This window comes from Grampus griseus (genome assembly GCF_964374135.1).
Source record: "Grampus griseus genome assembly, chromosome: 4".
Classification (NCBI taxonomy): Eukaryota; Metazoa; Chordata; class Mammalia; order Artiodactyla; family Delphinidae; genus Grampus; species Grampus griseus.
The window spans coordinates 2,303,897-2,318,390 of record NC_138997.1 but is presented as its reverse complement, the minus strand read 5'-3'; the positions used below and the strand labels follow the sequence as shown (position 1 = coordinate 2,318,390).

At 39.6% G+C, this 14,494-nt stretch overlaps 1 protein-coding gene across 2 annotated transcripts in view; it reads left to right on the top strand.

Moving 5' to 3' along the window:
• The window catches only part of GASK1B (golgi associated kinase 1B), a 41,174-nt gene extending 31,766 nt beyond the window's left edge, over positions 1-9,408 (top strand). Inside the window, exons 3-5 of one of the 2 annotated variants that reach the window (XR_014296642.1) lie at positions 2,500-2,726; positions 5,647-6,332; positions 7,417-9,408. Coding sequence is in view for 1 of the 2 variants with exons in the window: in XM_082653092.1 (XP_082509218.1) it covers positions 2,500-2,726; positions 5,647-5,854 (435 nt within the window). In the remaining variant the exon portion in view is untranslated. Of the gene's footprint in view, positions 1-2,499; positions 2,727-5,646 lie in introns of both variants that reach the window. The other variant, XM_082653092.1, reaches the window with a different exon arrangement.
• Positions 9,409-14,494: the final 5,086 nt, after the last annotated feature.

The following is a 14,494-nucleotide window of genomic DNA, read 5'->3' as shown; positions in this document are numbered from 1 at the left end:
GGGTTCAGAGCACCATTTAAGAACTGGCTGGTAGATCTGTCGTTAAAATTTAAGTTCTAAACACACATATCCAACACAACACACCTTGATTTTGTAGCCAAAATGAAAGAGGATTAAGTTTTTCCCCCTGTATATAATGTCATTATAATTGGATAAAAACATGTGAAGATGATGGGAAAAGGATTCTTTGAGAATTATTAGCTAATGTATATAAAAAAGAGACACTGGAAAGTGACTGGCAATATAATTTTATAGACAAGCCCTCAAAAATAGTCAGCCCACTCTCAAAATTCCTCTTGAGTCCAATAAGCAAACTTTTAAAACCCCACCCCCAAAGGGGGGACATCGGGTGAGAAGCATTCTCTAGAAGAGTTAACTTTACCTTCTCCCTGACCCCCCGATGGTCACTCAAAAACTGGTGAGCATATACAATCTCTCTGTATCATTTGGTTTCTCTTATAGTCAAAGGCAGTCAGGGTGCCACATAAAATAAATCAAATTGAGAAGAAAGGGCTCAGTACATTTTTCTAATAGTTTCCAACTTACGCTTTTTTTCATTTAACCTGCAGTCCTATGGTTGGGCACTCTTGCCCACCTTTGGGAAACTTTGAACCAGCCCCGGGAACTCACCATGCCCTGGAGTCAGCCGATGTGACGTTTTTGGATAAACCACTGGTTAGGTTCATGACCCTGTGGATCTGCTGCCTGGAGCCAGTTCTGCCAGAGCCCTCCCTGATCTGTAGACTGTTTCTTGACCAGCACTGTACCCTCCGAACTGTCCAAGTGCTTGTGGTTCATGGGCCACCCCATCCCACGTAACTGCTTTTATATAAACCTCATAGAAAATTGGCCTATGCTAACTTCTCTTATAATTCCTGCTTCCCAAAGTGTGCTATTTGATACCAAGTCTACTTATCTGCAGAAAACAGAGAGGAGGGTCCTTTGTCCAGTTCTCAAAGTTTGCTGTGGTAGTGAGACAAGATTAAACCACTGCATTTTCCTCCGGAAGTAGTGCTGGTGGAGGGGTGCTGGCCATGGGTGACATTTGCCTTGGTGCCTGGCCCACTGCTAGGGGGTAGAAGATGTTACATAAACATCTGTTGCATGAATGAATGAAGAGTTGTTTCAAATTAGGCTCAATTTTGGTAGTACTCTTTCTGCATCCGTTCCTTAGCAAGTGGCCACAGCCCCACAGGATCTGCAAAAACCCAGGAAGAAGAGAAAGGATGGGAGTTTAGTGACAAAAGAATAAAAATGACACTCTGTGTTGAGCCATCTTTTGAATTTTGAGCGTATGTACAATCTTCTACTAGCCTTAAACTATTCAACGTGACGTATTGGGGGGAAATCGTGGCATTTTGAAGAAAAACACAAGTGTGTCTGAATCTTAAATTTGCTACTTACTAATATTTAAGTAGCAGAGCGGATTATTTAACCCCTCTGAGGCTCAGTTTTCCTTCACTGAAATGGAGAAATTACCTTTTGCCTTGGAAGCTTTTTCTGAGGTAAATCACTTCATATAGTGTGTGCGTTGTGTCTCAACAATAGTAATGACAGTTTTCTTTTTTTTTTGAGTATCTTCTAGATGCCTGGGTCAGGGCTGGTGTGTGTCCAGACACTTTCATTAATCTTCCCACTAAATGCGCAAGGTGAATAGTTTCATTCCCATTATGCAGATAATTAAACTGAGAGTCAGTAACGTAAAGGGATCTATACAAGGTCGCGGAGCTGAAAAGTGTGAGAGAAGAGACTTGAGTTTAAATTTATCTAACTCCTGAGCCTAGGCTTTTCTTTAACCTGATTAATAAATATTATTTCTTCCCTTGCCCAGAAGAAATGGAAGTAACCCAATTCTCCCTTTCCTAGTTAATCTGTTTGCCCTCTTCTAGAGGGTAGTAGCCTTATTACCCACAATAAACACCAATAGGCCCAACTGTTCTGCTCACTCTGGTTACTTATTTAAAATCTAACTCTGGGCTCCATACATAGAGTGTTCTTGGCTATCATTACTGGATCGCGCATCTTTTCAATAGATTTCTTCTCTGTTATTTCGCGTTAGACACTGCAATACTGAAATCCAGAGAGGTTAGGGGATGCAGTCAACTTTTAGAGCCTCTGAGATCACTCAGGGTTTCTGGATGTGTCAAAGTACAATTGTTTCTATCTTCTGTCCCGAGTAGCACGAGAGCAGAGATTCTTCTGGCCACGCATCGGTGTATGATGTCAGTGGGAACTCTGAATATTAAGGGTGGAGATGCTTAGCTTGGACGACCTGCCTTTGGAGATGTTAGCAGATCTGGCAACGCTTAGACCCATCGCTGAGTCAGAAGGATATGAACCTTGGACTTTAAGTGTTGCCTTTAATTAAATGAGCCTGGCCCCAATTAGATCCTGGCAAGTCAGCTGTTTAGAAAGCGCTCATTCTTTGGAAATCTTCCGACTTTCCCAAGTTTTGTTTTTACTCAGCATCTCAGAATTGTTTTTGTTTTCCCTTTTAAGATTTATAATCGCTTGGATATAAACTGCTGTGGGTTCCGACCTCGGAAGGAAGATGCCTGTGTACAGAGTGGACGGAGGGCGAAGTGCGACAACCAGGATGCCGTGGCTCTAGCCCACATTGTCCAGCGAAAGCAGGACCCAAGGCACTTGGTCTTTATAGACAACAAGGGTTTCTTTGACAGAAGCGAAGATAACTTGAACTTCAAACTGTTAGAAGGCATCAAAGAGTAAGTTTCTTGATGTAGTAACATCTGCAGGACATTACATTTCTCTTGAATAAGTAGCAAGGTCTGGAGAAGACTCACATCCTGTGTCTGATCAATGTAGCCCTTAAAGAGAATCTGGGAATGGAAGCCCAGAGAAGGGAACCAAACCCAAGGGGAACAGAATAAGGGTGCCGCCAGGTTTTACCGTCACTGACCTGTGCAACCTACAAGGTCCTACTGAGTTTCACCTCCATCATGTGGCTTGACCCTCACTGTGAAAATCCATGTGGGTGAGGTTGGAGTCATGTGGAGGTCTGTGGAATAGGAAGCAGCACAGCAGGGGTGAGCAGGTGACAGGGGCTCCATTACCAGGGCACAGGACCGGGGAACTAACAGACGAGCTGATATTGACTAGGCAGGATGTCCAAAGGCAGAATAAACTCAGTGACTTTGATCAGCGCATGGGAAGTCAGAGCCAGTCGGCCGAGTAGGACATGGTAGCCAAAGACAATGGCTGTTTAATTCAAGTAGGAGGGTTTCTGAGCATTTGAAGATCCTTCCATAGACATAGATTATGGGGAAAAGTATCTTGAGCTTACACTCAAGAAGGATTTGGAAATATAGGAAACTAAGACACTCCATAGTGGCAGGAACCTCACTGCAGAGTCTGAGCTATTCGCCCCCAACCATGGAGGCTGAGGCTACATTTCAGTGCTTCCCCCCAAAAAGCACACTTCATAGTCTTTGTACCTTAGTGAGAAATCAGGGTCACTAAGGAACTGGGGTGTGTGTCTGAACTTGAAGATAGAAGGGTGCTTCAGTGAAACAGTCAACCGGCCTTTTGTGAAACTGAGTGACTGCTGGGGACACATGAGCGAGCCTAAAATTGAGGGTAGAAGCCAGGCCTTCCAAGTCCAAGTCCAGTAATTTTTCTGCAGTGACTCTTGGTGTTTCTGCTGTTCCTATTTCTCTTGTTAATAAAACTCTGAAACGTATTTCAACAATTCTTCCTAGCTCCATGAATGAGGTAATGTGGATTTTATGGTCTTTTGACACTAGAGACAATGAGAGTTTCAGGAGCCCCACTTTCATGAGTTTTTGTTGTGTCTTTCCCTGTTAATATTCATTCTTCACATCTGTTTGTGGACTGAAGGTAGAATATGTGGATTCTCTTAGATTCTCTCTTCTAAGTGTCTAAGTTCAGGAAATTTTATGTGTAGGAAAATTTACATACTAGAGACATCACTTACTGAGTTGGTATTACGGGGTCTTCTTTAAATCCCTGCATTTCCTCTTAGAATTAAGTGTATGCCTGGAGAATCCATCTATCCTATACATTCATAAAAATATGAATCACGTTTTATTTATGCTTTCAAAGAGGATTTAACCTTAAATGCATTATAAGGAGTAATGAGTTTAAAGTTAAATCTTCTTTGAATATGTAATTTACCCATTCAACAGCAAAAATGAAGACTTTGCTAAGCCAGATTTATGCATAGAATATTTCTATTAATCAGTGTAATGCAAAGTCAGGTAATTTTTTTGATTTTCCTTTATGAAAAGGATGAGTCGCTAAAGAGATCCATGGTTTTAGCAGTTTCATCTCGTACATTCTGCCACAGCTAAATTAGTTCAAGGGCCATAGAATTTATAAATCATGGATTATTAGTACTTCGTAGAGCAAAAATTCTTACTTAATTAGTACTATGGTCACTAAATTATATAGGACATGTCTTCGGGGAGCTCCGAGCATCTGATTAGCATCCTTTAAGCACGTCCAGCTCTGTGGCCTTTGGTCTCTCTGCAGCATCAGAAATGCTGGAGCACATGGATTGCTGTATTCATGCTCCCTCAGTGCTCTCCCCAGCTTGCCCCACTGACTTTTGGAGAAGGTACTTAGAGGCCTGAAACTCCTGGCAGACTGTACTCTTGAAACAAGCATATGTTCTGTTTTAGTTTTTATATGTTCTGTTTTAGCTTTTAAGGAACAACTAAGTTTACTATTACACCCCAATATTTGTACTGTGCTTTCATCAGCATTTTAATGAAAGCTTGGAGAGAGGCCAAATTGGAGATTCAGCAAAAAATTGCAGGTAATTTTGAACCAGAAATTTTACTAAGTCCTTCAGATAATGTATATGCTAGACCCCTGGCTTTATTCTTCCTACATGAAGAGCGGAAATTGCAATGCACTCTCTTTAGGTAATTCAGCAAGGATCCTTCTAAACTGACCTCAGGTTTTCCAGAGAGATGCTTCATTGTGGAATGCCCTGGGTCTCAAACTTGAGTTTTGCTAAATTTATTTGAAAACAATTTAGGATTCCGGTTTAATAGAATGTTCCCAGATTCTTAGAAATCCTGAAGTATTATCTGAACCAAAGGCAGTTCTTTATTTAATTGGGCATTTTGGAATGATTTCTTTCTTTTTACTACGTACATTTTGGATTATTTCTCATTAAGTTCAGTCATGCATCTTCTCCTCTAGAAGAGTACTCTACTGAAATTGTCAGCATTTTTCTTCTCATATTTCCTTGCATAAAACCCCTTGTTGACACTTATAAGGTTACGATTCTACTTGACTGATTAAAGTGGTTTCTATGGGGGCAATGGAGCTTAAGATTAAGGAAAGTATTTTTCCAGGTTATCAGAATCCACTCTCATTCCATGCCTCTCTTTGCATACATATTGTAACCTTAAGTTAGACATTGGTATTTATGTCAAGTTCTCAATGGTATAGAAGGTGCAGTTCCCTTGAAACCTATTCTTCTAGTATGTAATTATTAAGAGATGTGTCAGCTTGACAGTGACAAAAAACGTTTTGATTCTCACGGTATTATCTGATAGTGTGATTTCTGCCAGATTAATGAAGGGCAGAGCCATTGGGTAAGGCATAATATTTCCAAGCAATTACAAAGAATGAAATATCATTTTCTCTTTTTAGGTTTCCTGAATCTGCAGTTTCTGTTTTGAAGAGCCAGCACTTACGGCAGAAACTCCTTCAGTCTCTGTTTCTTGATAAAGTTTACTGGGAGAGTCAGGGAGGTAGACAAGGAATTGAGAAGCTTATCGATGTAGTTGAACAGAGAGCCAAAGTCCTGCTCACCTACATCACTGCACATGGGGCCAAAGTGTTACCTATGAATGAGTAGCAAAAGGTCTTGTGGCTAGAGTTCTACATATATTTATGCATTTTTGTTTTGGGGTCAAGTACACAAACCTCAAGTCCTTTTAGGGATGAGGCAGTAGCGATGAATACACAAAATAACTGAATTTAATCAAGTATATATGATGAGCCTGAACACTATAAGCAGACTCTAAAAGCTTTTACAATTATACTGCTACAAAAGGTGTACATTTTCCTTCAACACCATGACCTGTGAGTCGCAACACCTGAGCACAGAATGGTTGCAGTTATTATCCCAGCTAGCCGTGTTAAAATATCTGTCGTGTCGGTTAGTGTGAATCAGACGTAGTGACTCCTTTAATAATTTGCTGCTCTGATGGGAACGGTTCTGGATGTCCTTCTGTTGCTAATTGTTAGAACATAGAGCAGTCTCAACACTATGCACAGGCAACTCTATGTTGGAAATTGGAGGCGTATGATCTGCAGAAACCTCAGAGCTTACGGTAATTCTTAGGAGAAATGGTGGTTTATTTGTAAAGCCCCCAGTGTATATTCTATTGTACCTATAAATGATCAGCCAGCTCTGTGATCCTGAGCTCAAGAATCGCATTTTCCATTCCTTTTTAGAGAGGTATTTGTTGCCAGTATAGAAACCACCCATATCCGAAGATTTATACGTTAAGTAGTTTTGCTCTCTCAGTTTCGCTCCAACTTACGTCTAGTGGCTTAGACATTCAGCAGTTATAAGGTATTTACACATGTGAAACTATACTTACAGAGTATCTTTTTGTTAAGTGGATGCTCTTTTTACACTTTTTGTCATCTTTACCAAGGATATACTATAATTTCTGTATATTTCATTAATAACAGTGGGTTTCTTCTAATTTGTTCTGTGTAATTATATTTAAGCTGAATTAATTGATATTGTCCAGATATTGACCATAGGACCGGATACTGAATGTGTTTAAATATATTGTTTGGCTTATTCTAATATGAAAAATATGAACAACATCAATTAAAACCCAACGCTGATCAATTCTCCTCAATGAAAGCACATGACTAGAACTGAAACAGCCAAAATTGTTTAGGCTCAAATAATTCTTTCCGAACTCTACCAACTTTTTAATGAGGTAGAAGGACGTGAACACATAGTATTCCTGTGTTGAGTCTTCATGTCCTTGAAGGTGTCCACATAATGGTGTTTGATAGATGGTCACATAGAGATTTCAAATCCTGAACAAATCATTATTACCCTCCCCCCATCCCTTATTAAGAAGCTATTCTACTGACTTCTTCTTTCAGTTTAAAAATACAATTTAAGAATGTTTATAATGCATTCTATCCTCTGTTTTCTCAGTTCTGCATGTTATTCCTAAAGTGCACCCCATTTTCTGTGTTCTGATCGAGGGTCACTCAATATCACTGTAAATTAGAACTATTGAAGACATTTTGATAAAGGCTAGCATATCTATAGATTATAATTTACACCAATGAATGGGGCAGAATGTCAAAATAGCATGTTGAACACAAGAGAAGACAGACCAAGGGAAAAGGAATCATTCAATCATCTAATTATAACTTTTCTAGGGTCGCATTCAAGCCCTATTCTCAGCACCTTCCCTTGCTGGCGGACCCTTGGAGCTGGTCTTCAGACGATCTTCTCTTCAGTGTCCCCTCTGTAGCCCTGAGTGCCTCCCCTGGTCCTGCACATTCAGTGTACGCTTGGACCCTCATGCGTCTCCACGTCTGCCTGCTGGATTTGGGCTTTTTAAGATCGCTTTACGTCTCAATAATCAGCACATTAATGAAAAATTGGCCTAACAGAAGTCTGGAGATCCAGACTCTACTTTCAAATAACTCTTTGTCAAGTTGCCTTATACCTTGTCTTATCCATGTGGCATATTTGCATTTTAAAATGCTTTTTATGGAATATACCATCTTATCCAAATTTGTGAAATTGATGCTGGGAATTCCATGGTCCTCAGAAGCGGCTTTAATTTTGCATCTCAAGCTACACCATTTTGGGGTAGCTTTGTCCTCCCACTAGTGGGTCTGATTGTAAGGTCCAGGAACACATGTTTATTTTAGTCACCTTTGCTTTTCAACAATGTATTTTGTTTTGGAATCAGTGAATAATTCATGCTGTATTATTTTTGAATAATGGATGACTGAGGGCCAGGCTTTTCATTCTAATAAGTAATACTCTGCTCTTACTGGAACTAAGGGAACACTCTGTGCCTTTCAGGTATACTCACTATGCTGTGGTTTGGTTCACGTCGCACGTTATGGCGTTTATTTGTAACCTGACAAATTTGAAACAGAGCAGTTTACCTGGGCAGACATACAAAAGCTTATTCTTCTGTGATTATTTTTTTAGCTGATATTATGAAAATAAATATCTAAAAAATGTATAATAAAAATATTAGAAATGAAAGATGTGTGCTTTTTATTCTGTAGGTGGTTTTTTTGTTGTTGTTTTGGTTTTGTTTTTGTGTTTTTGTAGATGGGCTGCTTTTCAGAAGTGAAGTCTAGGAGAATGTTTGCTGCCTTCATTCATGATAAAAGAAACAACTGAACAGTCAAACATTATACTGGATTGTGTTTGTGTATGCATGTATTTGATATCATTAACAGTGATTTCATGACTTCTCTTGGTGTACGTTTAGCATTGTTTTAGGTGGTATGAAAATTAGGTAACAGGTATCATAAACTAGAAGAAAACACTAATTTAGGGTTTTCTTTGCTTTGGGTGAGTCTTACCATTATGTTTAAAGTTTTCTTTATAGTATTCATATTTATTAAGCTTATTAGGCACCTGGGGAGCTTATTGAAATATAAAGTGTTTTAGACTTATGCTCAAAATATTTATAATCCCTGAACTTGTGTAATAGCCTGTTTATACCATTGTACTTTTAAATATACATTAAATTACAGCTAATGACTAAAATAACCTAGTTGTAGATCCATCTACAGACTGTCTTATGAAATTCTAATGTTTATCTTAGCACAGAACAGCTAATGCCCATTTAGGGCACTAGTCTGAAAATATGATATGGGAATTGTACATGGGTCAAATAAAGATGATGAAGACCTTTCTCTAAAAACTAAATAGTGTCATCAAGAATTAAGAACTTTCATGAATGAAAGATGATTTGACTTGTCAGAGAAGTTTCCGGACACTTGGAAATAGCCAGAAGTGTTCTTTCAGTGCAAGGCTGGGCTTGATTTTTTATTGAATGGACTATTTAACAGTGTTCTAAAGCAGAGGTTAACTTGTCAATTTTTATCCCAGGGAGATGCAAATCATTTCTGTCTGGTGGAAGAGACAACCCTAATGGTTTTACAGTTTATTACCTTGTTGGACATTAACCAGTTTTTATATCTAGTCCAACCGTCTTATCCTAACATAGCCTGTAAATATTTAGCTTTGAAATACTCTTTGAAATGATCTTACCATCTTACTGGTTCCCTTGTTAGTTAATTATTTGAATAAAATCTTTGACATATGTTCATTTTACATTTGCACAGGAGTTGCAGTTCTACCTTTTTGAAAATTTTGCTTTAATAAATTTTTGACTGCAGAACCAAATAGTTGTAGTTTCTTGAGAGTCATGATTTTAAAATTTTGAAACTTTAACAACTTTCAAAACAGGGTCACATAATTTTACGAACTGAACGCTACCATTTGATCAACAGCTTAAGTTTGTTTTCATTTAATCCTTTAATTTATTAAAAATTATTACTTGATCATCTACTTGAAAGGTCTGACTCAGTCGGGTTACTGGCAGACTTTGTTTTGTAGCCTAAAAATTCACATGGTATGTGAATGAAGTCACAGAAATGACTTTCTTACATCAGCGTTTCATATGGTTAAATTAGTTCAACACTTTTTTTCACCTTAGAAAGGTATCCTTTTACACTCATGTTCCCAAAGTGCATTTAATCTGTTGATAAAAATATGCACAATTTTGCACACATTCAGAAATCTCTATGCATCTTCTTTCTAAAAAAAAGTAATGTGTATTTCTTAGCAGCACTTGTCAAGATTTCTAAGGCTTTTGAGACAAAGAGCTAAAAACAAAACAAACAGAAAAACCCTCCCTTGTCAGGGGCTTTTATCACATGCTGCAGAATAGCTAGCTGAGCTATATTTCAAAAGGCAAACTGGGCTGCAGGGAGTGGACCAGTAACTAAATGAGACCGAAACAGCTGTGATTTTGCAAAACGTGCCAACATTTTCTTTAGCTCTAGGACACGAGACATTATCTGGCTCATAAAGTACTCTATGTTATTGGCTCAACTTCTGTTTAGGAGAACAAGAGATCTTGTTCTGTATCCTCATTTCAGATCCTCAGGAGTATTACGAATTGAGGTCAACATTATTATTTTACCTTTTAGTACTTAAAAAATTAAACTGTGAGTCAGATATCGGCCTCTAACTTGGTGAGAATACATTACAATGAAACTTGCAAGATTCAGGTCTTTCATAAGAGAATTTTGAAATAATTTATAGCATCTCCTAGGAGAGAGTCAATCTTCCTCTTTCGTCATCAGGTAACAAGTGACAGTTAAAATATAAGACTTTTCCAAGACTTCTGGTGACAATTGTGGCAGTACCATTTGTGTCATTTCCTTAGTCTTACTTTATTGTTAGTTGCAAGTAGAGATGAACTATGTTTAAAGAGGAGTGACATGGCAGCATCCAGAGCAGGAACTTCCTGATTAAGGACGTAGATTCCTAATTAAATCTTGACTTTGTCCCAGGCTACCTACCAGTTGCTAGTAGTAACGTGCCTTCAAGTTGTGACAACCAAAAATGTCTCCGGATATTGTCAACTATCCCCTGAAAGGCAAAATCATCCCCTGGTTCAAAACCACTGCTTTAGTCCATTAATAAGAGGCCCCCCCCATAGAAGGTAAACCTTTAATTTTCTTTTGTCTTCTTACGTTCAGTTCATGAAGATGTTCTCTGTCAAATTCCTCATATTAGAATGGATTGCCATGTTGTATGACATCAATCAGAGCCCCAAGAGGTTTGATGGTTTGGGGGAAGGGATCTTGAAATAAGCCACAGGAGAGTCAGGAGGAAGAGATAGCTTGTGCTCTGAAATACAAACTTTAAGTGAGGAATAAATCTAGGAGCACACGACAAATTAAACGTCAGCGCAAACATTTTGGAACGAGTGGTGGTAAAATTGCTTTACCTTCCTCTGCCCCCGAGGCCAGCATCTGTATCCTTTGAGAAGAAGACAGGTCTGTAAAGAAGGCATGCTCTCATCAGGACTCTAACAGCCCAGGGGACCACCCTCGCCCCCCGACAGAAAGTCAAATATTGCGGAGGGTGTTTCCTTACAGCAGGAGGGAAGAGTAATGAAGTGCATTAGAGGGAATTGTTGGACCAGCATGCAGTTAGCAGCCAATGGGCAGAGCAGAATCACACGGGAAATCCAAGAAGGGGATGGAATATCAATAAAATAGACTAAGTAACGTCACAGGAGCAAAGTGCCGTCGAATCTCCGTGGCTTGAAACCACACATGTCAATTTCTCCTTCACATGCCCATCCCGGCTTGGCAGGAAGGCTTTGTGCTTCCTAAACCCTGGGACCCGAGCAGATGAGCAGGCTGGAGGTATCCATCGCTGTGCCCGAATGAAGGGACGTTCTGAAGGGCCGGTATTTCCAGTTACAAGTCATTGGACAAAAGCAGTCTGGAAAGGGATAACTTGAACTATTTGGTGCATGAGTGGAGGGCCAAAGGTACAAGTGGTGGCTCAGATTATATCTGAGGCAAATACAACCTATGTCTACTATTGTCCATTCAATAACCCTCTTCTGCTGGGGACCCCTCCCATCCCCATTTCACTTCCCCTCTGCCTGGGCCCCCAGGCCATAGTCGAGAGGTTAAGGGATGCATGTGTGACTTCCACTGGGCAAACACAGTCTCTTTATTCAGCTCTCTTTGCTATCATCATTGATTGGTTCAGAATTGAACACCTGACCGACTGGGTCAATCAGAAAACGTGCCTCAGCATTTTAGACCTGAAAAGGAGGAAGACCAGGACTAAAGTGATAATGGGCAATATTCTGGAGATCTTACTCAGACTTTACATGAGCTGGAGAAAGCTGATTACAGAGAAAGGAGGAAAGATGGAAGGGAACCCGCAGAGGAGCTGACAGCTGACAGGAGGGGCGGCTGGTGCCTGTGGTCCTGTTGCTGCCGTTGCCTTAGTTGCCATGGAGATGCCTTCCAGTTCTTGGTTTCCTTGAAATGGCTCAGTGTCCTTTATTAATTCACCTTTTTGCTTCAACTTAATTTGGGTTGGTTGTTTTTCTGATACTTGCAACCAACAGAAAACCTCTGATTGGTTTCTAAGGTAGTTAGGTCTTCTTCTAATACAAAGTTTAGAAAGCACGTCGTGAATTCTTCCTATGACAGATGAAGATGTCCGTGCTCTCAAGTGTTCTTCCCCCACTTCTTTCCTTCCCAAAACAACTTCTGAAATAGGTATCATCGTGCTCACATTGTTGATCTTCTTACTATTTACCTTCCGGCTTCCACCTGTCACAGGTGCTTTATTGCTTTTTGTGCATGGATTCCCTGTCCTCCATCAGTTACAGCTTCCTCATTCCTGACGTCTTTGTTTTTCCTCCTTCATCTCTTTGCTGACAGGTTTCTTCATCAGATGATGTTTACAGACTTACTCATGAGTTCTATATTCACAGAGACCTGCTCATTTGTGCATAACACTCTGTTTTATTGATGTGTTTAAACAACAGCCTGGTGATAGGAAATTTGGATTTCATATAATTTTTTTTAAACAAAATGTCGCTGGAAGTCTGTAGACATTGCAACCCTATCATTTGGCATTGAACATTACAGATAAGATTTCAGAGGCCAGCCTGCAGTTTTGTTTTTTTTTTCCGTCTAACTTGTAGGTGATTTGCTTTTCCAGTTTTGATGCACACTGAATTCTTTCTTTATTCTTTAATTTTAATAAATTCTCAGGACATGTCTTAAAGTTGGTCATTCTATATCAAATTTTCCTGGAACACAACAAGACATCAACATATTTATATTTTTCCTCATTTCAGAAATACTTTTACAATATATATTTGAATATTCTTTTAGTTCTATTTGTTGTTTTCAGGTAAGGAGATATTTATGATGTGTGTATGGAATCTGCCTCCAAATCAATTGTATTTTCCTTATTTGTTTACTTTTCTGTATTTTTTTCCTTCACAAAAGATACTATTTTCTCAAGGGTTTTCTTTACGTCTCTGACTTTATTTCAGGGGCATCTATTTGTCTCTGACTTTATTTCAGCGGCATCTATTCTACTTCTTACTGCTTCTCAGTGTTAATTCCACTAACAAATTTATCTTCAAATTTCCTTTTTAGAAAGCTCAGCTTTCATCTTCTGCTGCTTTTATTAACTCTTTATTGATTTTTAATTTTTTCATCCTTTTTAGTCGAACTAGTTTTTCAAAGGGTTTTAAAAATATCCTTCAAGACTGTAGGAAATAGTTTCTGAAACTATTCAAATTAAATTCAAATGAAATAAAGTTAAAAGTTTATTTCCTCAGTCACACTAGCAATATTTCAAATGCTCTGTAGTCACAGGTGTTTAATGGATACTCTATTATCATATCAGCTCAGATGGAGTGCAATTCCATCATTGTAGAAGGTCTGTTGGCCAGTGTTGCTGTAGAGCACAGGCTGCCTCTGTGTATTTTCATGTGCCGTCCTCAGCAGCAGCTGCTGTTCCCCGATTTCTCCCCCTCTACCTCATCTGTCAGGCAGCTCATCTAGGTTAGGGTTTTGGTCTCTGTCTTAGTCAGGTTGGGCTGCTGTAACAAAACACCACAGACTAGGTGGCTTCGACAACAGGAATTTACCTTTTACAGTACTGGAGATGGGAAGTTCAAGACCAAGGTGCCAGCAGGGCCAGTGTCTGGGGAGGGCTCTCTGCTTGGGTTCCAGACAACCACCTCCTTACTGTGTCTTCACATGGCCTTTTTGGGGTGTGCAGGTGGAGAGAAAGGAAGCAAGCTCTCAGATGTGTCTTCTTATAAGGGCACTAATCCCACCATGAGAGCTCCACCCTCACGACCTTGTCTAAACCTCCCAAAGACCCCATCTCCAAATACCATCACATTGAAGTTAGGGCTTCAACATATGAATTTTGGGGTGACACAATTCAGTCTATAGAACTAGCCCTTCAAATTTCACATCCTTCTTGCATATAAAATACATAAATTCCGTGCAAACAGCCCCAAAAGTCTTAAACTGTTTCAGCATCATCTCTAAAGTTCAAAGTCTCATTTAAATACCATCTAAGTCACATATGCAGGAGACTTGAGGTATGATTCATCCTGAAACAAGATTCCTCTCCAGCTCTGAACCTGGGAAACCACACAAGTTGTGGGCTTCCAATATACTGTGATGGGGCAGGTCAAGGATAAACGTTCCCATTCAGAAAGGGAAAAATAGGAAAGAAAGGAGGGGGGACAGGTTCCAAGTAAGTCCAAAATCTAGAAAGGCAACTCTCATTGGCTCTAAAGTCTTGAGAATAATCCTCTCTGGCTTGGTGTCCCACCTTTCAGGGTCATAACAGTGGCAGCGTCATCCCCACAGCTCTGCCCCTGCGGCTCTCTGAAAGGTCCTG